Consider the following 26,576-nt stretch of genomic DNA (forward strand, 5'->3'; position numbering starts at 1 on the left):
TTTCTAGAGTATACTATGATTGTTCTTGGAGAGGATGGATATAAAGTGCCAATATGAAAGAAAGCAGTTAAAACAAGTCTTTGTCTTCTCTAAAGCATGTATATGCATATCATATAAAGACAACCTAGTCTCCTTCATAAGCCCCAAAAAGGGCAGTCCATTGCTGTCAGCATGCAGAATTCCAAAGACAGCATGCCCTTTCTCCTCCATAATCATCAGTTTCTCATCACTCATGCTCTTTTTCTGCTTTCAGTCCACCTCTTGAGAGTTTAGAGGACAATTAATGACTGGAGGATGAGAATAAAATCAAGTGTTATGATGTTCTCATCAAAGATAATTTGAAACATTCACCCAGCCTTAAGTGTTTTCTTTTTATATACTACTCTTCCATAAATTTATTAAATGTAAATCAGAAAGGGGAGGAAAATTAAAAGATGAAAAAAGTCCAGAGATCTACCTCACCAAGGTGATCAGTGTTAATAATATATATGTCAATTCATTGTTTTCCAAGCTTTGGCTTATGCACAAGTCTCTGCTCCCTCAAACAAGTTTTACTTAGAGTCTTAAGGGTGATTTTCACCTTCATACAAAAAGAAACATCTCTTTTTTTCAACTAGGTATTAACCGCTTTAGCCATCATCCCACAATCCTGGATTGATTAACTTTCATGTACAGAAGCCAGGTTTGGTAGTGTATAGAGAAAAAGGAAGATAAGGTTCTCATCTCAAGGACCATCCAGTCAAACAGGATGGCAGAAATATACACATTCGAGGAAGCTATACAATAATGTAATTCTAAATGTGAATAAATTCAATCAGGTTTACCAGAGGGTGAGAAATAGATACAGTTTTTTCTGTTTCTCAGAGAAGCCCTGCTTTCTATCCTTGAACACTCAACTAGCACTTGGTTTGATAGGCTCACTGAGTTTGAAGTTTGAAAAGTGGTAAAAACATGAATGGAAGGAAGGAAAGGAGAGGAAATTCTAGCTGGGGGAACAGGAGAAAGATGGGGACAGGTGATCTGTAGGTAGGAATCAGAAAGCAATCTCAATCAGCAGAATTGAAAAGTCAGTGTAGGGGAGTATGGGATAAAGTAGGAGGGGCCCAAGCTGGGGTTGGCAGGATGGTTTGTGTGCCCTGAGGCATACCGCCACAGGAGCCCCAGTGTCTTGCTTGCTCCTTCCTGTAGGATGTCCAGCATGTAGACATCGATTACATGGACCGGAAGCTGGACTTCACTCTCAGCCCCAGCTTCCAAAACCTCGGTCTCTTGATTGACCAAATGAAGAAAAATGGCATGAGATTCGTTCTCATTCTGGTAGGTATTTAGAAGACTAGAGCCCATTTTCTGTTTCTGTGCTCATGAGTTTAAAATAGAACCATTGAGGGAAACTAGATAAAGAGTAACGCAAGACCTCCCTGCACATTTTTTGCAACTTTCTTTGAAACTCTCATTATATTTTTTAAAGTTTTAGAAAGCAAGGGCACCTGGGTGGCTCAGCCGGTTAAGTGTCCGATTCTGGGTTTCAGCTCAGGTCATGATCTCACGCTTCATGTGTTGGAGCCCCGCATCAGGCTCTGCGCTGACAGTGAGGAGCCTGATGGGTCTTCTCTCTCTCTCCCTCTCTCTCTCTGCCCCTCCCCACCTCCCTCTCTTTCTCTCTGAAAATAAATACATAAATTTAAAATAAAATTAAGTTTTAAAAAGCAGATAAACAAAGGACAGAACAAATGAAGAATGGCTTTCAAAAGGTGATGCTTTGCGATATTTATTTTTCATAACTGAGTGCCACTGGGATGTAATTTATTATGATGATTCTCTTGGTAGAGTTAGAACCGTGGATTGATACAATGAATATAGCAACAATACCCTGAAATCCTCACTGTTTCAGGCTGTGCCTCAGAGGGAACAGCTATATCCTAGTCTTATCCTTAGCTTAGGAGGTTCAAAAACCCCTCCAGTTGTATCATTACCCAGCAGTGGTGAGGCTCAGGGACTTATTTCTTCTTAACAAACCTCACAAATAACTGAGCTAAGATCCAGAACATAAATTTATTATTTTGCATTGGAAGCTGTATCTTGATAAACACAGAAGTAGTTATCTGCAAATGATCCTCCCTTCTGGCATCCAAAAAATAGAGGATTATTTGCTGACTTTTATTCATTCTCTCATTCATTCAAGTATGAATTAAATACTGGTCTTTGAAAATCACTTCTACAAAGCATGTGTGTGTGTGTATGTGTGTGTGTGTATAATCTAAATTAATGATGCTCTCCTTTTTCTTACAGGGCTTTTATTCTATTGAACAGAGATGGCCAATAAATAAACAATAAAGAAAAATAATTTCAAAAAGTGATAATTTATATGACAATATAATTTATATGACATATATTACATATATGTTACATATATAATTTATGTTACATATATATAATATATAATACATATATATTACATATATAATTTATATGACAATTGTGAAATAGGGTACTATAGAGTAAGTGAGGCAGGTATGGGATGAGGTGAACAGGGAAGCCACTTTTGATACACAGTTTGGGCCATGGAGACATGACATGACATGACATGACATGACATGACATGACATAAGAAAGGAGCTTCATGGTCTGAAGGAATATTGATATTATACTGTAGAAGCACAATGAATTGGCTTTCTTCACATGAGGGTAATGTCTTATTAACCTGGTTTGTCTCCAGGAATATTTTCAGATAGCATACTTTATTCCTCAGTAATTTTGTAGACATAAGGCAAATTATCTATGGGTATCTTGGTTTTGTTTGTTGTCTTGGAGATGTGTTCCTCATGCTTGCTGTTTTAAACCCTTTCACTGCAGGACCCAGCCATTTCTGGCAACGAGACCCATTATCCCACATTCAAGAGAGGGCAGGAAAACAACGTATTCATCAAATGGCCTGATAACAATGAAATCGTCTGGGGAAAGGTAAGCCTTGGGAGAAGATGCCCATAATTAATCGGCACCAGAATGTCTTGATTGAAAGAGGCTGTCAGTAAGTCTTGGAAATATATATTGGGTAATTGATAAATTATGAATGCGTAGACGTTTGCCTGATGCTGATTAATAAGACCAAGGTTACAGGTCTAATTGTCTAAAATATCAGTGAGCTTTGTTTTATTGTCTGGAAATATTCTGGTGCTCCACTCCTTATATATTCCAGCTGGTCATGTAACAAACCTAAAGAATTCCCCTGAGAATGGCTCTGAAATCTGTGTCTGGTAGTAACCCACACTCAAAACTTGCATTCGTCTTTAACCTATGCTCCTTAACATCCTCCATATCTAAATAAACCATTAAGTCCTATGGATTTTCCTCTTCCTCTTGTCTTCCTTAGTTCCTTTTTGTGACTCAATCCTCATCTGTTTGATTTATAGCAACAGGATTTTAGATGAACTTCCTGACCCTGGCTGACAGTGGCTCTCAGCCGGGATTCAGACTCTGCTCTGTAACTGTACTGCACTACTTCCTGTTGTGTTAGGTCCAGGCCATGTTTACTGCGTCTTTGGATGTTGCCTTCTCAGCTTACCTAGATTATATCTGCACTTCAAGACCAAGTCAAATTGCCCTCCTATGAAGCATTCAGTGACCAGTTTCGCTCTCCCTATTTCTTCCCTTTTCTATATTGTTTTTCTCAGAGAGTATAGCATGTAACACAGCATGCCTGTTTTATCTGTGGACTCTTAGAAAACAAGGACTATTTCTTACTTAAGTCTCAGTAGATACAGATTGTAGTAGAGTGCCTGTCACATAGTAAGTGCTCAGTAAGTGTCTGATGAATGAATGAATGAATGAATGAATCACTTATATAGTTAATGTCCTTCTAGTTAAAGATGCAAGTGGTTAAAACTATGGATTTTTTAATGCTACGTATATTAGAGGTCCCCAATAAGTTACGACGCTGCTTAAGATTCCTGAGGCTAAGTTTATGGGTTGTGAATGGAAATCAACCCTATTTCTTTAGAGTCATGCTTTAAATTTGTTATTTATAAAGATAATTTTGTTATATGTCTATGACAGACAGCAAAGCAATCATTTGAAAGGTGATTGTTCAACAGATATATGTTTTATGAATATACTTTATTGTCAGATTGGCTTACATACAACGCCCAGTGCTCATCCCAACAAGTGCCCTCCTCAATGCCCATCACCCATTTTCCCCTACCCCCCACCCCCATCCATCCTCAGTTTGTTCTCTGTATTTAAGAGTCTCTTGTGGTTTGCCCCTTCCCTCTCTGTTTGTAACTATTTTTTCCCCTTCCCTTCCCCCATGGCTTTCTGTTAAGTTTCTCAAGATCCACATGTGAGTGAAAACATATGATATCTGTCCTTCTCTGACTTATTTCAGCATAATACCTTCTAGTTTCATCCATGTTGCTGCAAATGGCATGATTTCATTCTTTCTCATTGCCAAGTAGTATTCCATTTAAAACAGATTTGGTTTATTTTATTTTTGAACTTAATGAGTTTGAAGACTTATGGAATGAGTCAAGGGACCCCAGCCTATTTCCCCCCAACAGAATTCCATATATTCAGATCTTACAGTTTAATTAATGACAAAGATCTCCAAGAATTATATGGAGAAGCATGTCAATGGAGTCTAACACAATCATCTCATGGTCCATATGCAATGCCTTGTGCAGGTTTTAATTTTTTTTCTTTTTCTCTAGGTTTGGCCAGATTTGCCCAATGTGAATGTGGATGCCACCCTTGACCATGAAACTCAGGTTAAGGTATAGTTATGTGCAGATTTTTGTTCACATTGCCCTAAACATCTGGATCCTTCTGAGTTTTATTCCAGTGCTTGGTTAAGGCAGCTCCTTGAGCATGGTTGTCAGCTGGTAATTTATTGGTAGAAGGAGATCCTCAAACAGAAAACACAATAAACAACTTATCTGGAAATACGTAGAAGGAAATCAAATGAAATATCTTCATGTGTGTGCCTGTAACGGGTTGCATTTTGTTTAAATCCAATGTTGTCTGAAAAACAATGAACGAAAGTCCAGAATATTTTCACTGGGGAGGTTATGAGTGCACTGGCTTTTTAATGAATTGTCTACATCTGAAAAAAAATGTGCCTGTCAGTTTGAAGGAGTAGTGGTTTTGATCTCAGTAGTTGCTGCCATATCAGCCTGGGCATCTAGCATCCCCTTCACTCTGCAGCTCACTTTTCCCTGGATGACTGGTCTCCTTTATTTGGCCAGTGTAGGAAAAACATTTGTGTTTCCAAAGTCCGATCATTTATACACAGTCATTTAATTTTCCAACTCATATGATTAAAGGCCCAGTCATAAAACAAATCTCACATTTAAAGGGGATTCAAGACTATGTAACCTCCTTCTAGAAGAATGAAGAATGCAATCAGCCTTCTCTGATCTTTTTGTGCTCACAGTAAACTCTGTAGCAGTAACAGCAGAGCTGAGGTTAGGTCAGACCCTGAGTGGGGCATTGTCTTGCACAAGTACCTGCTCATCCCCCCTTCCTTGTCCCCAGACTCCCCTTCCCAGACAGGTGAACACCCAACCATGTGTTACTCTTACAGCTGTACAGAGCCTACGTTGCTTTTCCTGACTTCTTACGTGATAGCACAGCTGCATGGTGGAAGAAGGAAATACAGGAGCTCTATGTGAACCCTCAAGAGCCAAAGAAGAGCTTGAAGTTTGATGGATTGTGGATTGTAAGTACCCCTTAGTGGTTTTTCTTTGGAAATGCTAGCAGTCAAACCATGGAGAGGCAATTTCAAGACTAGCAAAGCAGGGAGCTAAGGGTGGAAGAATGAGAGGAACACTGTTGCAGAATTGAGGTGCTGGACCCCCAGAGGCAAAGAGATGATTGTGGGTCTTCCCAGAAACATGCTGCAGAAGCTGGAGCCCATAGAAGAAATGTCCCACTACTGGAGATGCTGCCAGAGAAAGAGGGAGAGGGATAAATACCCCAGCTTCTCTTATGTCCCACCCCCCAGTTGCTGACCAGTGCCTCCCATTGGCCAAACTACCCAGAAGCTAATGCTAGGGGAGCCTGAGTGTGTGATACAGGGCAGAAATGGGGCCAACAAGGCATGAATCCAAGAGAAAAGAGATGCTCGCCATAGTGCTGGTGCAGGATCATCTTTAAAGGCCTGCTGACATGTTGGTTACACATGTCAGTTGGGCTTAAGAGTAGGGCTTCCTGAAATGTCTCTGGGACATATGGCTATTTGTGTTTTTCTAGGGGTGGGAGGCATATCAGTGTTTCAGTTTCCTTTACCACTGTCCAATGGCCTGAAATCCTGAGCATATTCTAGGCCAGCTGTCAAGAGCTTCACAGGTCTCGGCTAGGCTGAAAGTAGCTCGTTTCCATCCAGAGACAAACATATAAGCCCACTGGCAGCCCTGAGGTTTCTCTGGCCACTACCCTCAGGATAGATAGACACAGAGCAGACACATGAAAGATTAGCCCAAACAGGCAAAGCAAATAGTATAGAGATGTGGGTAGCTCTGAGGAACAGGGAGACTGATTACTTGGGGTATTTGTTTTGCTGGAGGGAAGACATGGCTGGAAAACTCAAAATAGTGAATAGGTCCCCAAATACTTGCCTTTGCCCTTAGTATGGCCTGTTTAAGGTAGTTCACTTTACAAAACTTTAACCTTTCTGCTAACAAAGTAGGCAGTGAACATTCACTTCGGGAATCACTGCTTCTTGCAATTAAGTGATAAATCGTCCCAAGTACGATTTGATTTCCAGCTTTGTTTCTGAGTTACCCACAACTCCTCAGGATTGCATCTACTGCAGAAAGCGAGACAGTCCTCCTTGCGCTTGGTCTCTGCTGGTGTCAGAATTAGTCCAAGCTAGTGGACTAAGAAAGAGGAGGGGAAGATAATGGCAACTATTGGCCACAGATAAGAAGTGAGTGATTCACACATAGGAAAACAAACTTGGGCTTTTTGTGTGGGGAAATGGATCAAGAAATCTACCTTAGGTCATGGATCCAGCATATTCGCCATATTTTTGCCACTATGAAATAATCCTCACAAGTTTAAAAATGCCAGGTAAACCAGGAGTTTGGCAGTCTATTGACACCGATGTGGATTCTTAGAGTCCTTTTGGGTCAATGTCTTAGAGTAAATAGAGCCCATGAAGTGACTACCTGAGGGCTTAAATAAGATGTGTTCATCTCCATTAGGTCGGTGTCCTCCAGAGTAAAGACCACACTGCCTCTGACATCACACAATCTTTCTTGTTAACTCATTGCAGGACATGAATGAGCCATCAAACTTTGTGGATGGATCTGTCAGGGGCTGCAGCGATAAAAGTCTTAACAAGCCACCCTATATGCCATGTATGTAAACTGATTACTTCATCGAATTACTTCCCAACTCAAAAACTCTGAAGGTTTTCCTCTTATTGTCAAAGCGAAGCTTAATTTTAGAGATAGATGACACTTGTACACATGACATAAACCCCCAAGTAGAATAACCTTGAACAAGTGTAAATTACTAATCAAGCATAGAAATAATGACATGATGTATTATAAAAGAAACCAAGCAATACGTGATTACACTGATAACTATGAGCTGATTGTTCAAACTTGAACCCGCTGCACACACACACACGCGCGCACACACACACACACACACCCCACAGTCTTTTCATTAGAGAGTGAAAATCTAGGCTCTGCACTCTTTCTGCCCATGTCCACAGATACTTCATGAAGGACATACCCTAGTAGTCCTGTGGTACAAACAGAAACAGAACATCATAGGACCTGACCCCCAAGGTATCTCAGAACATTGAACCCTCTCACCTTTCGGAAACCCAGGGGAAGGAAGCGACTCACCCTCTTACCAGTAGTTTGTGAGACAAAATTTGTAATCTAAGTTTCTTGAGGTCTGGGTCACTGGTCACTCACCAACTCCTGCCTCCCTTTCTCTCCTCCCTCCCTCCTTCCCTTCTTTCTTTCTTCCCTCCTTCCTTTTTTCTCCTTCCTCCCTTACTATTTGCCAGACAAGTACTAACAAATCAGAAAATGTAGAGATCTTAAGATGGTTGCTTGAAAAGATCCATTCCCTTGAGAATGTTACCATCTAGTGGAAGAAACAATCGTAACAACAGAAGAGTTGATTGTGCTGATAAGTGTGCAATTGACAGCACTCTATAAGTATCAGAGGAAAATGAAGCGTGGCTTTCCTAAGTCTATACCCTGTCCTTACCCTTCATTAATTGAAATGTTACAGGATGTTGTTTTTATAGACAAAATAATTCTTGAAATTGGAACTGTCACTGGTAACAAAGTCGTTGATTGAAATGGAGAAATACCGAGACAATGGGCATTTCTAGTGAACGTACAAAGCAAGATGTTTGGGCAGTAACTTGGCATTTCTGTTCAGATTTGGAGTCCAGGGACATGGGCCTTAGCAGCAAGACCCTGTGCATGGAGAGTCAGCAGATCCTGCCAGACGGCTCACGGGTGCGACACTATGATGTGCACAGCCTGTACGGATGGGCCCAGACCAGACCCACCTACGAGTGAGTGTGTTCCTAGAGCAGCTGGCTCAGTAGGAAGAGCATGAGACTCTTGGGATCATAAATTCCGGCCCCACACTGGGTATAGAGATGACTTAAACTCAAAAAAAAAAAAAAGAAAGAAAGAAAAGAAAAGCCTACCTCAAGTTTCGCCAACTGAAAGCAACGTTAAGGCCTTCTTGGTCACCTTAGATGCCTTGACTCTATGTCTTTAACCCTTTGCCAAGGGGATAAATCTGAGAAGCCACACCTTCAAACTTGGGGAGGTTTCTTAAGACAGCATTACCTTTCACTTCCTGCTTACTCAGGACTTCAAGCTAAGCCAGGAGTGAGTCACTGAAACTTCCTCCTTCCATGGCTCTCTCCTGGGCATGCACAGAGCTTTGGGCATGTACAGTCTTTTCGATCCCCAGGAATATGTAGGAGTTTTACAAAGTTCTCCATGGTTCTACTTCTCCAGGATTTACTCTAAAACCAGCCAAGCTGTGTTTGTCTTGACTTGAACCACAGCCTGAGTACCTGTGATGGTGCCAGAAAATTGTTATTGTTTTGGTAAATCCCTTGATTGGGAGTTTTTTCTCCCTGCTGAGTTGAGCTCTGAGTCCAATCAAATAGCCACAACACCCTGGGAATAGAGATTTGCCAGGGGGCTGGAAGCTAGAAAACAGTATTAATTGTGCTCTGGGGATAGCGCTTTTAACAGCACCCCAAAAGAGGTCAGACCTCGGAGGCTGCTGAGGCTGCTGGATTTTGGAGCCACTGAACTAGGGATGGGGTCAGCTGGGAAGAGCCCCAAGTTCAAATGCCACAGACTTCACTGTCTTGCCAAGACTTTATTGTTTTTCTTGGATAGATGATTTTCATTTCTTTCTATGGCTGGTTAATTTCTAGAGTTCTGAAATGGTGACAATCGAGCTTTTTGCCTCAGACACATCTACCCTTCCTCTGTATCCCTGCCTTGTTTCAGGCCTTCACATTATCTGTTGGATATATATGTGTGTGTGTGTGTGTGTGTGTGTGTGTGTGTGTGTGCGCGTGCGCACGTGTGAGTGCATGTGTGTGTGTCCATCCATGTGCGTGGTTGTTTTGGTGTGAAATATTGGAAGTGACCTAAATGGATGAATCTCCACCACAGTAGCTAGCCTCTCTTCCTGACATCATTTATTGAATAATTCATCGGTGTCTATTGATTTGCAATGCATTCTTCAGCAAATATGTGGATTGCATTATGTGCGAGGATCTGTTAATAGACTTCCCCTTTTGTTACATTGATTTTTCAGTCTTACACAATTGTTTTTATTTTCTCACTGAGGCTACAGGCCGAAGATCCGCCTTCCTTAGAGAGATATTTGAACATCTTTTGTGCATATCTGTCCTTGTGTGCAAACTTTATCTGACCTAGTGAGGACTAGTGTAGTAGAGAGAATATTACCAAAGAGCTATAGTCATATATATTTTTATTTGGGTCCCAGATCTTCCTCCTTGCTCTTTAAATGTCCTTTGACAAATTGTCTAACTCTGAGCCTCAATTTTCTAACAGTAAAAGGAGGCCAAGGAAACCTTCTTCATGAGGTTGTGAGACAGTGTACATGGGGGTGACCAGGAAAATACCTGGGTTAGAGTAATTGTTCCATAAACACCTGTGTCACCCCTCACCCCACTCCATCCTCCCACCTCTATGTAGACAACTAGTTAATTCATTTTTTTAAGAAAGGGAATCCACATTTAGATGATGATAGATCTCCCGTTGTCTTGCCATGACTCTTAGCATCACCTTGAAATAGCAGATGCTTTCAGGGAAGAAGATTTATGGCTCCAAATGGAACACCATTGCTGCCTCACACTCCAGGCTGAAGCTACTCTCTGTAATGTAAATGTAATGTAATGTAATGTAATGTAAAGTCCCATGACTGTTCATCCTCAAATTCACCCTCAGTTCACCTCCTTGTTCACCTCCATCCAGAGCCGTGCAGGCGGTGACAGGACAGCGAGGGGTCGTCATCACCCGCTCCACGTTCCCTTCTTCTGGCCGCTGGGGAGGTCACTGGCTGGGAGACAACACTGCCGCGTGGGACCAGCTGAGGAAGTCTATCATTGGTGAGTGGGCCTCCCCCCGGGGGCCTCTGCTGGCTGGGAGGGCACTGGATCATGTGCTCTGTAGCCACACTGGTTATGTCTAGTCATGATCCGTGTGGGCAGGGGAAGCAGCAGGAGCGGAGTTCTCTCTATGCGGGTGAGAGTGTTAATCCATACCCATCTTTTGGTATTTTCGTCATGAGCGGCCTGGGGCTTCCAAATAGGGTATGGAAGAGACAGGTCAAACCTACCCTCCAAAAGAGCTACTTCACCCAACACGGCTGTATCTTCTCATTGCAGGCATGATGGAGTTCAGTCTCTTTGGAATATCTTATGTAAGTTATAGTGGGGCCATTTTTAATCGTTCAGTCAGATGCCAACGTGTCTGCAGCCTGCAAAAGTCCCACCTCATGCTCTGGTTTTGCATCGTCTCAGACAGGAGCAGATATTTGTGGGTTCTTTGGAAATGCCGAATATGAGATGTGTCTTCGCTGGATGCAGCTGGGGGCCTTTTACCCATTTTCCAGAAACCACAACACCATCGGGACAAGGGTAAGGCAGAAGTGGATGCCACAGTTTTGTGTCCTCAAATCACAACTTCTCTTTAACCCTCCAAAATATCATACTTATTTGTTGAGGAAAAGTCATAAATCAGCACCTCTGGTTCTTAGAAAATCCACAGAGTTCACAATCCCAGAGTTCTAAGCAATTTTCGAGAATACACTTTTGCTCATCTCTTGGGGGGATTCATGCCTATGAGGAAAGAAGGGTTTATATCTCCCCATGGGGCTAAAAGAAAAGAAACTCACCTTCTTTAGAGAGTTTTTATTTTACTCAAGCCCATTCAAGCTACGTCGGTGGGCACAGAGACCCATCTCTCTAGACCTGTGCAGGGCCAAGACCACACCTGTGCAGAGGACTTAAGAGTCCACTTAAGAGTGGGAAGCAAGAAGCACTAGTTTAGTAGGACAGTAGAGGCAAGAGAAAGGGCAGGATAGCAATGAAGGGTGAGATTTATGTCACAGACACGTGGGATATGTGCCTGCTGACCCTTTTCTGATACCATTACGATGGCGTAAAGAGTATCTGCCCCGTGTGCCTTTATCTCTTTAGAGACAAGATCCTGTGGCCTGGAATTCAACCTTCGAGATGTACTCAAGAAAAGTCCTTCAGACCAGATACGCCCTGCTGCCTTACCTCTACACTTTGATGCATAAAGCTCACGTTGAGGGCAGCACTGTCGTCCGACCCCTTCTCCATGAGTGAGTACAGCCTGGATCCCCAAGGAGGTTTGGCCTGTCTTGTGAATGGTCTTCTGCAAGAGTCCTAACAGTTTCCTGGATTTTTCATGCTTTGTTTTTGTTTTGTTTTTTTTTTTTTAAGGTTTACAAATGACAGAGTGACATGGGATATAGACCGTCAGTTTATGTTGGGTCCTGCTATCTTAATCAGCCCCGTGCTGGAAAGTGTGAGTTTTCCATCAGAGATCAGAAACCCTCAGTCACATAATCTAAAGTACGGGAAGGGCATTTTAAAGATCATTTTGTTCCACTCACTATTTTTGTGGCAAATACCTTTCTAGAACAAATAAAGGAGATCTTTTTCTTTTTTTAAATGTTATTTATTTATTTATTTATTTATTTATTTATTTATTTATTTAAGAGAGTGCATAAGTGGAAGAAGGGCAGAGAGAGAGAGAGAGGGAGAGAGAGGGAGACACAGAATCTGAAGCAGGCTCCAGGCTCCCATCTGTCAGCACAGAGTCTGAAGCGGGTCTCAAACCCACGAACTGTGAGGCCATGTCCTGAGTCAAAGTCAGAGGCCTAACCAATTGAGCCCCAGGAAATCATTTTCTTTCAAAATCTCCATTAATGATAACTTCACAACACCAGCTGATTTTTCACTCTAGTGTCTTGTTACCCTGCATCTCATAAAGTTTACCTTTTTAAAAAATGTATTTTTCAATGTGTCTGAAGAATTTTCCCAGATCTTTTTTTGACTATACTTCCCAAACTCTTAAAACCATTAATAAAATTACCATTTTTTTAGCCTAAGTTCTACAGAAAGAATTTTTAAAATCAAGATTAAGTTATTAGAATATACATAACAATGTGTCAATTTTATGTTTCAGAACACTTTTGAGATCCAAGCTTATTTTCCCAGAGCCCGTTGGTACGACTACAGCACGGTAAGAACAAACCTATTTTGTGAAGAACCAGATTGGTCCATGCTGGCCAGAAGGGCAGCCAGCAGTTTCTCCTGGCTTTGAGGCACATAATTTCTAAGGCAATCATTTTCAACCTTTCAACCAAGCAAGGTTTGCTAAAATAAAAGCATCCACAAAAGCATAAATAGGTAAAATCTGACATCCCATATCACACTGCCTTCTCTCTTAACTCCGTCCCCACCTTTTCTGGAGAACACAGAGAAAAGAATAGCTTTCCAGAGTTTTTAACAATGCTGAAAATCAGAGATTTTCCTGCTTAGACTTGTGGTTTCTTGCTGACTTTCCAGCATGCTGCCTTAGAAAGGAAAAACTTGTACGAAAGCATGCATCTGTTCATTTCATCGATTTATCTGTCATCCTTACCTGCCTATCTTCTCTCTTCTAGGAATCTGGCAATGCGTCAACAGGTTACTGGAAAACCCTGGAGGCTCCCCTTGACCACATCAACCTTCATATCAGAGGAGGCTACATCCTGCCTTGGCAAGAGCCTGCAATGAACACTCAGGCCAGGTAAGGAGGAGCAAAGGTGTTGCTGGCCTCACTTTGTCATAATGAGGTAGCCTCACAGGGGGCTGACCACCTTAACCAGGGCTCTGTGGGTAAATAAACCAAATAACAGACATTTCATTGATTCAATTCTGTAAATGCCTTCTGAGTGGAATCTGGGGGAGGATGCATTCATTCATACAATCAGTCCTGGGGAGAACTTTTACTGTAGCTCTGTGTCCAAGGCCTGGGACAAAAATTTCCTTGAAGGCAGTAGCGTGTGCCTCTTTCCACACTACTAAAAAAGTTGGGAATATTAATGAGCTCTTTGATTTGATGGCAACCCAAGGATGATTCAGTACTCCTTCCAAGGTCTACTTTGGTCAACTCAGGAGAGATTGTATACTTATATTTATGTAGTTATATTTTTATTTGTGTGTGTGTGTGTGTGTGTGTGTGTGTTAAATTAAGGAGAACACGTTATGTTAAGAGAGGCAGAGATAAAAAGACCAAGAACCATTCAAAAGGGGAGAAGTTAGCTCCACCTTGTGGTGTAAATCATGGTTTAACATGAAAGACAGCTTTGAGCTGAGCGTTGAATAAAAAGTAGGATTTGAAAACATGAAGACAGGGAAAGACATATTCTGGGAGTATTAAAGAACCAAAGGTGAAAAGTGAGTTTGGTTTGGGGAAGAGTAAACCATTCAGTTTAATTGGAGGGAAGATAAGGGAGAGAGATGAAAGAAATAAAGTTCAAGCAGGTTAGGACCAGATCCTGGAGGGCTGTAAATGCCAGGACAAATACTTTGCATTTTATTCTATAGCAATCTGGAAGCTACTGAAGGGTTGTCGGGTGGTTTTCTTCCTAAGGAATTCACATCTTATCCTATTACTTATAATATGTGTGAAAGTAGAGTATGAATATTTCATTTTTAAGTGTCTATTTTTAATTCACACAAAGATCATGAGTAACAAGTTCATATTCATTATTACAAATGAAATCTTTTTTTTTAAATTTTTTCAACGTTTTTTATTTATTTTTGGGACAGAGTGAGACAGAGCATGAACGGGGGAGGGGCAGAGAGAGAGGGAGACACAGAATCGGAAACAGGCTCCAGGCTCTGGGCCATCAGCCCAGAGCCCGACGCGGGGCTCGAACCCACGGACCGTGAGATCGTCACCTGGCTGAAGTCGGACGCTTAACCGACTGCGCCACCCAGGCGCCCCAACAAATGAAATCTTTAAGGGATGTGTGGGTGACTCAGTCGGTTGAGCATCTGACTCTTGATTTTGGCTCAGGTCCTGGTCTCGTGATTTGTCGGATTGGTCTCTGCACCTACAACGCAGCCTACTTGGGATCTTCTCTCTCCCTCTGTCTCCCTGTCTCTCCTCTGCTTGTGTGTGCGCATGCATGCACCCTCTTTCTCTCCCTCCAAATAAATAAATAAACTTAAAAAAAATCAAATCTTTAAGAAATTAAATATTTTGAGATGTATTCAAATTAAAAGACATTGATTATACATATTTGGTGTTTGTTTACCATAATTATTTATAAGTCTCTACTATAAGAAAACCACCTCAAAATTTCAAACAAATATTTTCTTTTATTAAAATAATTTAAATATGACTGCACTTAATGAAAATTAGTTTGCATATACATCCTTTGAGATGTAATCCATTTCTATTTGCAAAATATATTTACATAGATATATATCTAAGTACATCTCATTTTAATGGTATTTATGTTTTCATATGTTATATAATATACATTTATGTGTAAAATTTTCAAAAACAAAATTTTTTTTCTTAATGTTTATTTTTGAGAGAGAGAGAGAGAAGGAGAGAGAGAGAATGAGTGGGGTAAGGGCACAGAGAGAGGGAGACAGAGAATCTGAAGCAGGCTCTAGGCTCCATGCTGTCGGCACAGAGCCCAACGTGGGGCTCGAACCCACAAACTGTGAGATCACGACCTGAGCTGAAGTTGGATGCTTAACCGACTGAGCCACCCAGGTGCCCCACAAAATTCTTCTTTAAACTATCTAGGAAACTTTAATATTTAAGCAACATGCAATAAGCTCTTTTGTAAAGAAGATACATTTTTAATAATGAACTATTTTTGATTTTTGAAAGTTGAAGTTATACCACATTTCATTAAATTTGTTTTTTTCTATTAGCTTTTTTTTTTTTTCTTCTTTTTTTTTATTTATTTTGGGGACAGAGAGAGACAGAGCATGAACGGGGGAGGGGCAGAGAGAGAGGGAGACACAGAATTGGAAACAGGCTCCAGGCTCCGAGCCATCAGCCCAGAGCCTGACGCGGGGCTCGAACTCACGGACCGCGAGATCGTGACCTGGCTGAAGTCGGACGCTTAACCGACTGCGCCACCCAGGCGCCCCTCTATTAGCTTTTAAGTATCTTGTATTTTATCTCATTTTACCTATTTTTAGAACTTTATGTGCAATTTTAATATATGAAGTTTTTTAATTTTGTTGAGTAATATTTTCAACAGCAACTGTCCTTCATTCTTACAACCTATAATCTAGAGAAAAAAAAACTCCTTTTTTTCCACAGTCGACAAAAATTTATGGGATTGATTGTTGCTTTGGATGACAATGGGAAAGCTGAAGGTCAGATATTCTGGGACGATGGACAAAGCATTGGTAAGTCTGAGCTTTCCAGGCTCCCCCTACAGTATGCAGAAAAACCATAGCTCAGGATAGAATTGGCATGCACTGGAATGTTTCTCTAAACCTGTTTCTGCCACTGTTAGTAAAGCGAATGTGTTGGGAGAATGCTTGCAATTTTTCCTGCTCTTTATATTACATTGTAATTACTGTAGAACAGTGTATGGTCCCCAGCTTTGAGGTTCAACAACGTGATGTTATGGAGTCAGCCAGGAGTGGTCTATCTCTGTATAACTAACTGCCTTGCTCTGATAAAAGTGTGGATGCAAATATCATCCATTCTCAGTGGGTCACAGACTTGGCTTTGTTATTTGGACCAGCCATCTGTAACCAGACACCCTTTTGCTCCTAAGTAGGTTCACTGAGGAGACAAATTAGAGCTCAGAAAATTTCTTGGTGTTTCAGAAGTAGGGTATTAAGTACTGTCAAAAAAATGCTTATATCAATGAAATATTACTTTGTATGCCTTCTTTCTCCAATCTAGGGATATAACAGTGCTACCTTAGATAATTGGGGTTTGTCAATATAATCAGAGCATCCTCTTCCTTAGACGTTTCTGTAGACATACTGACACGCTGTTACCAACTGATGCCCATTTTCCATTCCTTATTACTGTAGACTAGAACATTCTAATCTTGCAACGGGTCACAGTTTATGAAATTATGGTTTGTTTTTCAGTAGTAATATCCTCCTTTTTGTTTTCTTCATTATGAGGGTAATATATTGTCATTAAAGAAAATATTTTAAAGACAGAAAACTAGAAAAAAGTAATAATATTTTTGCTATATTATTTTATATATTTCTTTTATATCTATTCTTTTATATATATATTTTTGCTATATTCTTCTATATGCTTTCATGTGATGTAAGAAAATGTATAATTTTTTATATCGCTGAAAACATACTGCATATTTAATTTCTGAATCCTGTTTCTTTGCACTTAAAATAATGACAGAAATATGTCTAGATGTTATCATATACTTTTCATAAACACCATTATGATTGCCATATGCCAATGAAAGGATATGCTACAATTTATCTCACTTTCTATAATTGCTCTCTGTATAGGATACAGGATGTTTTCTGTTTTCATAGTTAATCAGCAACATCGAGGATTAACCTTTGTATGTCATAGTATTTCCATAGGGTAGATTCCTAGAAGTGAAATTATTTTTTTAATCAACTTGACTGAGCTGTATTTACTCAAAATGTATCCATCCCATGTATACAGTTAAGTGAGTTTTGACAAATATATACAGTTGTATTGCCACTACCACAGTCAAGATACAGAACATTTTCACAACTTGTAATTTCAAGACCCATTTGCATCTTTCCAGTGAACTTCCCCCTCACCCCTGCCCACTCCCAACCTCCAGTTCCAGGCCCTGCAATCACTGATCTGCCTTCTGTCACTATAGATTAGATCTGTCTTCTCTAGGTTTTACGTAAATAGAATTATACAGGGCTTATTCTTTTTGTGCTTAGTTTCCTTCACTTAGCAAAATGATGTGTGGTCACAAAGTGTTTTGCCATATTGTGGCATGTAAAAGTAGCTTATTACCTTTTTGATTCCTGAATAACATTCCATTGTATGGGTATACCAGAATTTGTTTATCCATTTACTAATTGGTGAATATTTAAGTTGTTTTATGTTTTTTACCATTATGCATAAAATTGCCATGATTATTTGAGTATAAGTCATTTTGTAATCCTATGTTTGCATTTTCTTTGGGTAAAAACCTGGAAGTGAGATTGCCAGCCTGGGCCGTGTGATAAGCATATATTTAACTTTTGAAGAAACAGCCCTATTATTTTTTAAAATGGCTATACTACTCCCCCTTACTAGCGGCAATATTTCAGGGTTCCAATTTCCCACATCTTCACTAACACTTGGTATTGTCAGTTTTTAAAATCTTAACTCTTTTGGGGGCACCTGGGTAGCTCAGTTGGTTAAGCTTCCAACTTCGGTCATCATCTCATGGTTTGTGGGTTCAAGTCCCACATTGGGCTCTGTGCTGACAGCTCAGAGCCTGGAGCTGTTTCAGATTCTGTGTCCCCCTCTCTCTCTGCCCCTCCCCTGCTCATGCTCGCGCTCTCTCTCTCTCTCTCTCTCAAAAATAAATAAACATTACAAAATTTTTTAATTTTAACTATTTTAGTGGTACATAGTGCATCTCTGCCTGGACTTAATTTGCATTTCCTTGACATTGAACATCTTATGTTTATTGGCTCTTTGTATATCTTCTTATTGAGGTATCATTTCAAGTCCTTTGCCTGTTTTTTATTGGGTTATCTTTTTATTATTAAGCTATTTATTATATTTATTATAAGAGTTATGTATACCAGCCTTTTATCAGATACAATTTGCATTTCCCTGTCTATAACTCACCTATACAATTCTTCTATAGCATCTTGCAAAAAACAAACTTTAATTTTTATAAAAGTCCATTTTTTTCATGCTTTTCTTGACGAAAAGATCTGTACTTCTTGCGTCTTGGCCTAAAACGTATTCTGGTACAATTCTAACATGTGAGAGGAGTGTTTCCCCCATGCCAACTAGTAATTCTGGGACATTAACTAGTGTCCTTCAACTCAACCCAAATCCTACACTATCTACCTGGAAATAGCATCTGATCCCATAGGTTAAGTGCTCAGTCCCATAAAACCGCCTCCTCCTCCCTCTCCCACTTCACATTCCTCCCACTCCAGATTGGAAGTTCCAACAACTCCTGCTTGGGATTCAGACACCACTTTCAAGTCCACTGTTACCTATCCTTCAGACCAACTGGCTGTAAATCAGAAGTTTCCACAACCTCCTTCTCAGTTTCAGTTAATTTGCTAGAGCAGCTCCCAGAACTTAGAGAAACATTTTACTTACTGGATTACCAGATTATTATCAAAGAATATAAGCCAGGAACAGCAAGTGGAAGAAATGCATAGGGCAAGGTATGTGGGAAGGGGCTCAGAGCTTCCATGCCCTCTCCAGAGGCAGTATTTTTCCCAGATCTCTACATGCTCACCAGTACGGAAGCTCTCCAAGCCCCATCCTTCTGGGGTTTTAAGGAGGCTTCGTTATCTTGGCATCATTGGCTACATTATTGGCCATTGGCGACTGATACCATTTCTAGCTCCTCTGCCCTTGCAAGGGTCTCATGGTGGGGCTGGAAGTTCCAGCCCTCAAATAACAGGGTTGGTTCTCCTGGCAACCAGCCAGACCCTGAGGTGCTTTCCAAAAGTCACCTCCTTAACATGACAAAAGATACTTTGTTTTCATCAGTTAGGAAAAAATCCAAGGGTTTTAAGAGTTCTGTGCCAGAAGACCAAATGCAAATTATACGTCCCAACATCACTTGGTCTAACTCAGAGTTACAGAGACTTTTCTCCCTCCTATATTTTTGAAGATTTACAGTTTTAGCTTTTACATGTAGGACTTTCAGCTATTTTGTATTAAATTCTGTCTGTACATAATGGTGAAGGCTCATTCTCCACCCCCCCCCGCCCCCCCCCCCCCCGCGAGTGTTTCTATTTGATCCAGAGCCTTTCCCCTGTTGTATTATCTTGACACTTTTATCAGCTGTGAATAGGTCATGTAGGGCTGAAAGTCTATTTTTGGATTATTCTGTTTCACGGATCTGTATGTTTATACTTATGCGAATGCCATGCTGCGTTAACTAATGTGGGTTCAAAATTGTTTTAACAAGTAATAATTAACCAAAACTTGCTAGAATTTTTGCCTGCAATTACACTGATTCTATAAATCAATTGGGGATGTCTGCCTATCACTTTTAATTACGTTGGCCTGTTTATCTCACTGTTTTGTAGTTTTCAGTGCATGGGTCTTACACATATTTCGTTAAATATATCGCAAGTATTTCCAAGGTTTTGATAATATTGCAGATGGCACTTTAAATGTCTTCTCAGTAAATGGATACTTCTTATAGCCTCATACTCATTTAATATAGTATATAAAGAGCTATTTTTCAAATGACTGAGTTGCTCATTTAGAGGTGGAACCTGGCTAAAGAGAGGAATATGAAAGAATTAGATTACTCTTTTTCAAAGTTCAATTTAGTCTTCGATTAGTTCTGTAAAGTTCAATGTGATAAGTAAACTCCATGGAGAGGAACCTGGAATGTGGCATTCCATAGATCTGGATTCAGATACCATTTCAATCATTTACTGGTTGTGTGTCTTTTTTTTTTTTTTTAATGTTTATTTTTAAGAGAGAGAGACAGAGAGAGACAGAACGTGAGTTGGGGAGGGGCAGAGAGAGGGAGACAGAGAATCCGAAGCAGTTTCCAGCCTCTGAGCTGTCAGCATAGGGCCTGACTCACAAACCATGAGATCATGACCTGAGCCTAAATCGGACACTTAACCGACTGAGCCACCCAGGCGCCCCAATTGGTTGTATGTCTTTTGGAAAGATGCCTAACGTTTCTTTGCCAGCATTTTCTCATCTTTAACATCTAGAAACCTCTGCTTATCATATAGACTTTTTTATGCAGACAAAATGATTTAATGTGTAGAGAGAATTCCTGGCACATGGATACTGAATAAAACATATCATTAATATACAAGGTAAATAAAATTCCAGGATAAGCCTTTAAGATGCATTACATTCAAATCAGTGTGGTTAATGTGACCACAGAAAGTCCATAAGTCAGAGAAAGGAGACTAACCAAGTACCCACTAGATTTTAAGAGAGTTACAGGCTTAAGGCACCTGGGTGTCTCATTCCATTGAGCACCCCTCTCTTGATTTTGGCTCAGGTCATGATCCCAGGGTCATGGGTTCGAGCCCCATGTAAGACCCTGAGTGTGGAGTCTGCTTAAGATTCTTTCTCCCTCTGCCCCTCCCCACTGCTTTCATGAGCTCTCTCTCTGTTAAAAAAAAAGAAAAGAGAGAGAGTTGCAGACTTGAACCTTGTAAGAGAATAATATGCTACAATGCATTTTTAAATGTAAGAACTGTATTTATTAATGACCTAGAAGGTTCCCAATCTTAAACCTATGTGAAGGATGAAATTTTAATCAAGGATTTGTTTGGTGAGTGACAAATTTCAGCAAAAGGAGTTAGTTGCTGTGACGAGGTATTCAACACTGTATCAGTGCCCTCTTGCCAAGGTCACTGCCAACTATTTGCATGCCAGCTGTATGCTTGGGTGATTGGGCAGGGAGCAATTCCATTATCATGGTATGGAACATGGGAAATAAAGTCAGTTTAGAGAATGATGAGAGATAATGAGATTAACTTTGCACACTTGGATTTTGAAATGCCTGTGGAGCCTCCTGGTGGAGCAGGGATTTGGAAATATGGGTGTGATGCCAGAAAGACTGAGGGACCCACAGAGTGATAGGCCTGGGAGTGTTATGACAAATAGAAATGATACACTGGATTGGATTGATCTGGTAGAAGATTTTTTTTTTAATATATATTTTTAGGGGCACCTGGGTGGCTCGGTCAGTTAAGCATCTGACTTTGGCTCAGGTCATGATCTCACAGTTTGTGTGTTCGAGCCCCATGTCAGACTCTGTGCTGACAGCTCAGAACCTGACATCTGCTTCAGATTCTGTGCCTCCCTCTCTCTCTGCCCCTCCCCAGCTCACGTGTGCTCTCTCTCTTTCTCTCAAAAATAAACATTAACATAAATTTTAAATAATATATATATTTTTGTAAAAAAAAAAAGTAATACACTTTTTTTGTTGTTCTTGGGCCTTCAACTTTTTTTGGTAACTGCTTTATTGAGATATAATTCACACAGTGTGTAATTTACCCATTTAAAGTGTACAATTCAGTGGTTTTAGTATATTCACCAAGTTGTATAACAATTACACAAGCAATTTTAGAACAATTTATTTACCCGCCAAAGAAGCCCTCCACCTTTTAAATACCACCCTTCAATCCTTCCTTACCCTGCCCCCATTCTTTCCAGCCCTAGGAAATGCAGTCCTAGGCATTTACTGATCTGTCGCTATACATCTGTGTATGCTAGATATTCCCTATAAATGGAATCATGGAGTCATATAAATTGAATAAATGTGGCCTTTTGTTACTGGTTTCTTTCACTTAGCAGAATGTTTTTAAGGTTCCACCATGTCGTAGCATGTATCTATACTTCATTTCTTTTATATGGCTGAATAATAAAACTTTGGATGAAAATACCACATTTTACACATCCATTTATCAGTTGGTAGACGTTTGTGTTGTTTCTACTTTTTCACTATTAGGAAAAATGCTGCTATGAACATCTGTGTGCAAGTTTTTGTATAGACCTACTTTTTTTTTTTTTCAATTCTCTTGGGTACATACCTAGGAGTGGAATTTCTAGGCTATACAGTAAGTCTATGTTTACTTTTTTGGAAACTCCCAGATTCTTTTCCAAAGAGGCTACACCATTTTACTTTCCTTCAGCAGTGCATTAGGGTCCAGTTTCTCCACATCCTTGTCAACACTTATTGTCTTTTTGAGTCTAGTCGTCTTCGTGGGTGTGAAGTAATATGTCATTGTGGTTTTGGTTGATTTGCATTTCCCTAATCACTAATTCCATTGAACATCTTTTCATGTACTTACTAGCCATTCACATATCTTCTTTGGAGAAATGTCTGTTAATATCCTGTGTCAATTTTTACAATAGATTGTCTTTTTATTATTGAATTGTAAATGTTTTTATAAAAAAACATTCTAGATACAAGTCCCTTATTAGACATATGATTTGCAAATATTTTCTCTCATCCAGTGGATTGTCTTTTCACTTTGTAGTGTCATTTTGAAGCACAAAAGGTTTTCATTTTGACGAAGTCAAATTTATTTTTTTGTTGCTTGTGCTCTTTGTGGTATACTAAGAAACTATTGCCAAATCCAAGATCAAAAAGATTTACCCTTGTTTTCTTCTAAGAGTTAAATAGTTTAGGGGACACCTGGATGACTCAGTTGGTTAAGCATCAGACTTTGGCTCAGGTCATGATGATTCAAGCCCTGCATGAGACTTTCTGCTCTCAGCCAGAGCCCGCTTGGGATCTTCTGTCTCCCTCTAGCTCTCTGCCCCTCCCCCACTCTCAAAAATAAACATTAAAAAAAAAGAATTTTAAGAGTTTAAGCTCTCACATTTAGATCTTTGATCTATTTTGTGTTGATCTGTATATATGGTGTGAGGTAGAATCCAAGTTCATTACCTTGCATGTGGATATCCAGTTGTCCCAGCATAATATGTGAACAGACTATTCTCCATCATGAGTTGTTTTGGGACCCTTAATGAAAATCAACTGATTTTAAATATGAAGATGTATGTATATTTTATATATATGTGCATATATTTATATTATACATATTAAATATAAATAGAATTATGGACACAGAAATAAATCTTCATCATATTACTGTGTATATTTACATATACATACACACATAGTTACATATATTTATATATACATATACTATATTTATTCTCATGCCAGTACTATAGTCTTGATTACAGTTGCTTTGAGTAAATTTTGAAATCAGGAAGCCAGAGTTCTCCAACTTTCTTCTTTTTTAAGAAAGTGCATTTTTTTTTTGAGCAGATTCCTTCAACCTTGGTAGTACTAACATTTGGGGCTAGACAATTCTTTGTTGCTCGTGGTGGCATGACTGTTAATTAAAAGATGTATAAGGGCAAGAACAAAACATGAAATGAAACTGTCTTTTAAGAAATAGGAGTTACAGAAGCCACATGAGAAGAATGAGTAAAGTAGACCTCTACTAAGGATGATTTCAAGGAGGGGATGTGTGGGGAAAGGTGTAAAAACCTGAATATTGTGAAGAGATATTTAGATTTAATATACTGTGTCACTGGTGACTCTGAAAAGATCAGAATCAGTAAAAAAAAAAACAAAAAAAAACAAAAAAAAACATAGGAACTGAAGTGTAGGAGATGTTGGACTGAATTATGAGTTGAGTACACAGACATAACAAACAGAGGCTACCTTTTTTGAGATAAGATGGCACTAAAAAGGAGATGTGGAGATGCGGTTGCTTGATATAGAGTCAAGTAAAAGGGTTTGTCGGAATGGAGTCCTATGGAGCCTAATTGGAGCCTGGAGGAGCAGAGAGGGTCTGGGGAAGAACTGGTGGAGTAAGTTTTGTAGAGGCAGGAGGGCTTGTGAACTAGAGCACTGTGGTGGGATGATCTAAGAGTAGGGAGAGAAGAAGAATGAAGATGCAGATAATGATAGTGAACAATACATTTTGAGCACTTATTCTGCTCATGCAGCAGGCCATGAACTAGGTACTATTATTATCTCCATTTTACAGGTGACAGAATGTTAAGTTACTTGCCTGAGCTTGTACAACAACTAAGTATAAGAGCAGGGATTTGAATCCATGCCAATCTGACTTGAAAGCCTGAATTCCTCACCACTGTCCTCTGCTTTGAGCCTTTATCATCATAGCCATGTCAACTCTCATGGCTACATGCTTGCTATTTCAGCACAGAAAAAAGCGATCACTAGCCTCCATGTTTCCTCATCTGGGGTATCTATCCTGAGTTCACCCAAGATTTTCTACTTTTATAACCACTTTTTATAACCACTTGACCCATACTTGAAACATCCTCTTATCTGTACATCCCCATGCTACCCTGGGGTGAAATAGTCCCTTGGCTACTATCCTTAGTGTTCCTCAGAGAGGTCATGATTATCCTGATCGGTGACTGTGACCCCGTTGACTAAATGCAACATTATCTGCTATAGTTGAAGCAACAACTAGTCACTTACTCTTTTTTTCTTACTTGCAGATACCTATGAAAATGGAAACTATTTCTTGGCAAACTTTATAGCAGCTCAGGTAAGACTATTTTTATTGAATTTTATAAATCCATTCCCAGTCAGCTGCAGGTTAAGCGTTATCAGTTAACTGTATTGAAATAATACTCTGCCTCTTAGTAGGAGGAACTTCCTGCCTTTACATTTATAAATTGGGTCTGTCGATAACTAATATAAGGATAGTCCTTGTTTTGACAATTACCCAATATGCCATCATTCTCTAAAAAGATGCTTGTAATTCATCTAATGCTGGTTACAAAATGAGTCCTTAAATGTACAACATGTTTTCTGGGGATGAAACAGCATTTCTTGGCTAATAATATTTTGCAGGATAAATGCTAGATCAGTTATCTATTGCATAACAATGGTGTGTAACAAACAACCTCGAAACTTCAGCAGTACGTAACAATACACACTTATTTAGCTCATGAGTTTGTAGTGTTCGGAAGTTCTGGTCAGATATCATGGGCTGGACCTGCCTGATCTCGTGTGGCTCACATGCATCTGCGCTCAGTTGCGGAACTGTTAGGCTACCAGGGTGGTCCTGGCTGTGCTCACTCATACCTGTCAGCTGGCTCTTCGATGGCCTAGGATGGCCTTATGGGCAGGTCTGGGCATGACCTTTTCATGACCTCAGAAGAGGGCAAAAACAGTAGTGGAAATGCTTGAGCACTTTTTAAAATCTCCAACTTGCAGCAAGTTGACTACTATCCTATTAGCGAGGGAGAGTTACATGGCCAAGCTCAAAGACAAAGGTGGAATAGAACGCCCCATCCAGAGAGAGGGCATTGCCAAAATTACACAGAAAAGGGTATGAATAGGGAAGGGTGAATAATTAGAGAAATTAATACAACCAATCTACCAGGCATGTTAAATGATCATTCTATGTCAGACCTGGAATTTGCTTCTCTATAATTTTTACCTATTTGCATTTAAGGAATAGTATAACACAAATCTGTTGTCTTTTATACATAACACTGCTTCAGGGATTTGAAGATGTCCATTGTGTATACTCTCTGTCTTCTCTCGGAATTATACATCTGCAGGCAAACTTCACACTTCTCCTGTTTTGTGCTTCTATGGGTTTCCAGATCTGATTATTCTGTTTCGACCACAATTAGTCTAGATTCCTCTTAAAACATGGTACCCAGGACTGAGAGAAATATCTTATTAGAGCTGCATTAGCCAATATGATAGCTACTAGCCACATGTGACCATTGAGCACTAGAAATGTGACCATCTTAACTTGAAAATTTGAAAGATTGTAAAATACCTCATTAATATTTTTATATTGAATAAATGTTAAAAATAATAACATTTGGGATATATTGGGTTAAATAAAATGTATTTTTAAATCAATTTCTCCTATTTCTTCTTACTTTAAAAATATGTGGCTATGAGAACATTAAAAATTACATATATGGCTCACATTGATTTAGAAGCCCTGGATTTTAGTTCTATTTCTACTGCTAACTAGTTATTTAACCTGGGGAAGGCACTTCCCCTGTTTAATATGTGTTTCTTGATGATAAAACGCCTGTAAATAGTTTCTAACTCTAATATTCCATTCTTCTGTTATTCTAAACAAGGGATAAATAAATTTGTATTTCTCTGTGACACCTGATGGAATTTTTTCTAAGGATCAGTGGTTTGAAATGAAAGAACGCTTCTAACTTTCCCTGTGGGTAATTATCAGTGGTGTTCAGGGGTGCCTGGGTGGTTCAGTCAGTTAAGCCTCTGACTCTTGATTTGAGCTCAGGTCATGATCT

At 39.7% G+C, this 26,576-nt stretch overlaps 1 protein-coding gene across 1 annotated transcript in view; it reads left to right on the forward strand.

The window, feature by feature from the left end:
• MGAM2 (maltase-glucoamylase 2 (putative)) overlaps positions 1-26,576 on the forward strand; it is an 87,121-nt gene that overhangs the window by 54,543 nt on the left and 6,002 nt on the right. Inside the window, exons 31-45 of the mRNA XM_047095173.1 lie at positions 1,189-1,317; positions 2,854-2,961; positions 4,704-4,766; positions 5,576-5,710; positions 7,268-7,352; positions 8,401-8,539; positions 10,500-10,633; positions 10,913-10,947; positions 11,048-11,164; positions 11,726-11,874; positions 11,996-12,080; positions 12,744-12,800; positions 13,225-13,349; positions 15,897-15,985; positions 24,780-24,829. Of these exons, the coding sequence (XP_046951129.1) occupies positions 1,189-1,317; positions 2,854-2,961; positions 4,704-4,766; positions 5,576-5,710; positions 7,268-7,352; positions 8,401-8,539; positions 10,500-10,633; positions 10,913-10,947; positions 11,048-11,164; positions 11,726-11,874; positions 11,996-12,080; positions 12,744-12,800; positions 13,225-13,349; positions 15,897-15,985; positions 24,780-24,829 (1,500 nt within the window). The remainder of the gene's footprint in view (positions 1-1,188; positions 1,318-2,853; positions 2,962-4,703; positions 4,767-5,575; positions 5,711-7,267; positions 7,353-8,400; positions 8,540-10,499; positions 10,634-10,912; positions 10,948-11,047; positions 11,165-11,725; positions 11,875-11,995; positions 12,081-12,743; positions 12,801-13,224; positions 13,350-15,896; positions 15,986-24,779; positions 24,830-26,576) is intronic.

The sequence above is a fragment of the Lynx rufus genome, unplaced genomic scaffold, assembly GCF_022079265.1.
Source record: "Lynx rufus isolate CCGP_SWC_20201006 ecotype Redwood Valley unplaced genomic scaffold, mLynRuf1.p SCAF_4, whole genome shotgun sequence".
Classification (NCBI taxonomy): Eukaryota; Metazoa; Chordata; class Mammalia; order Carnivora; family Felidae; genus Lynx; species Lynx rufus.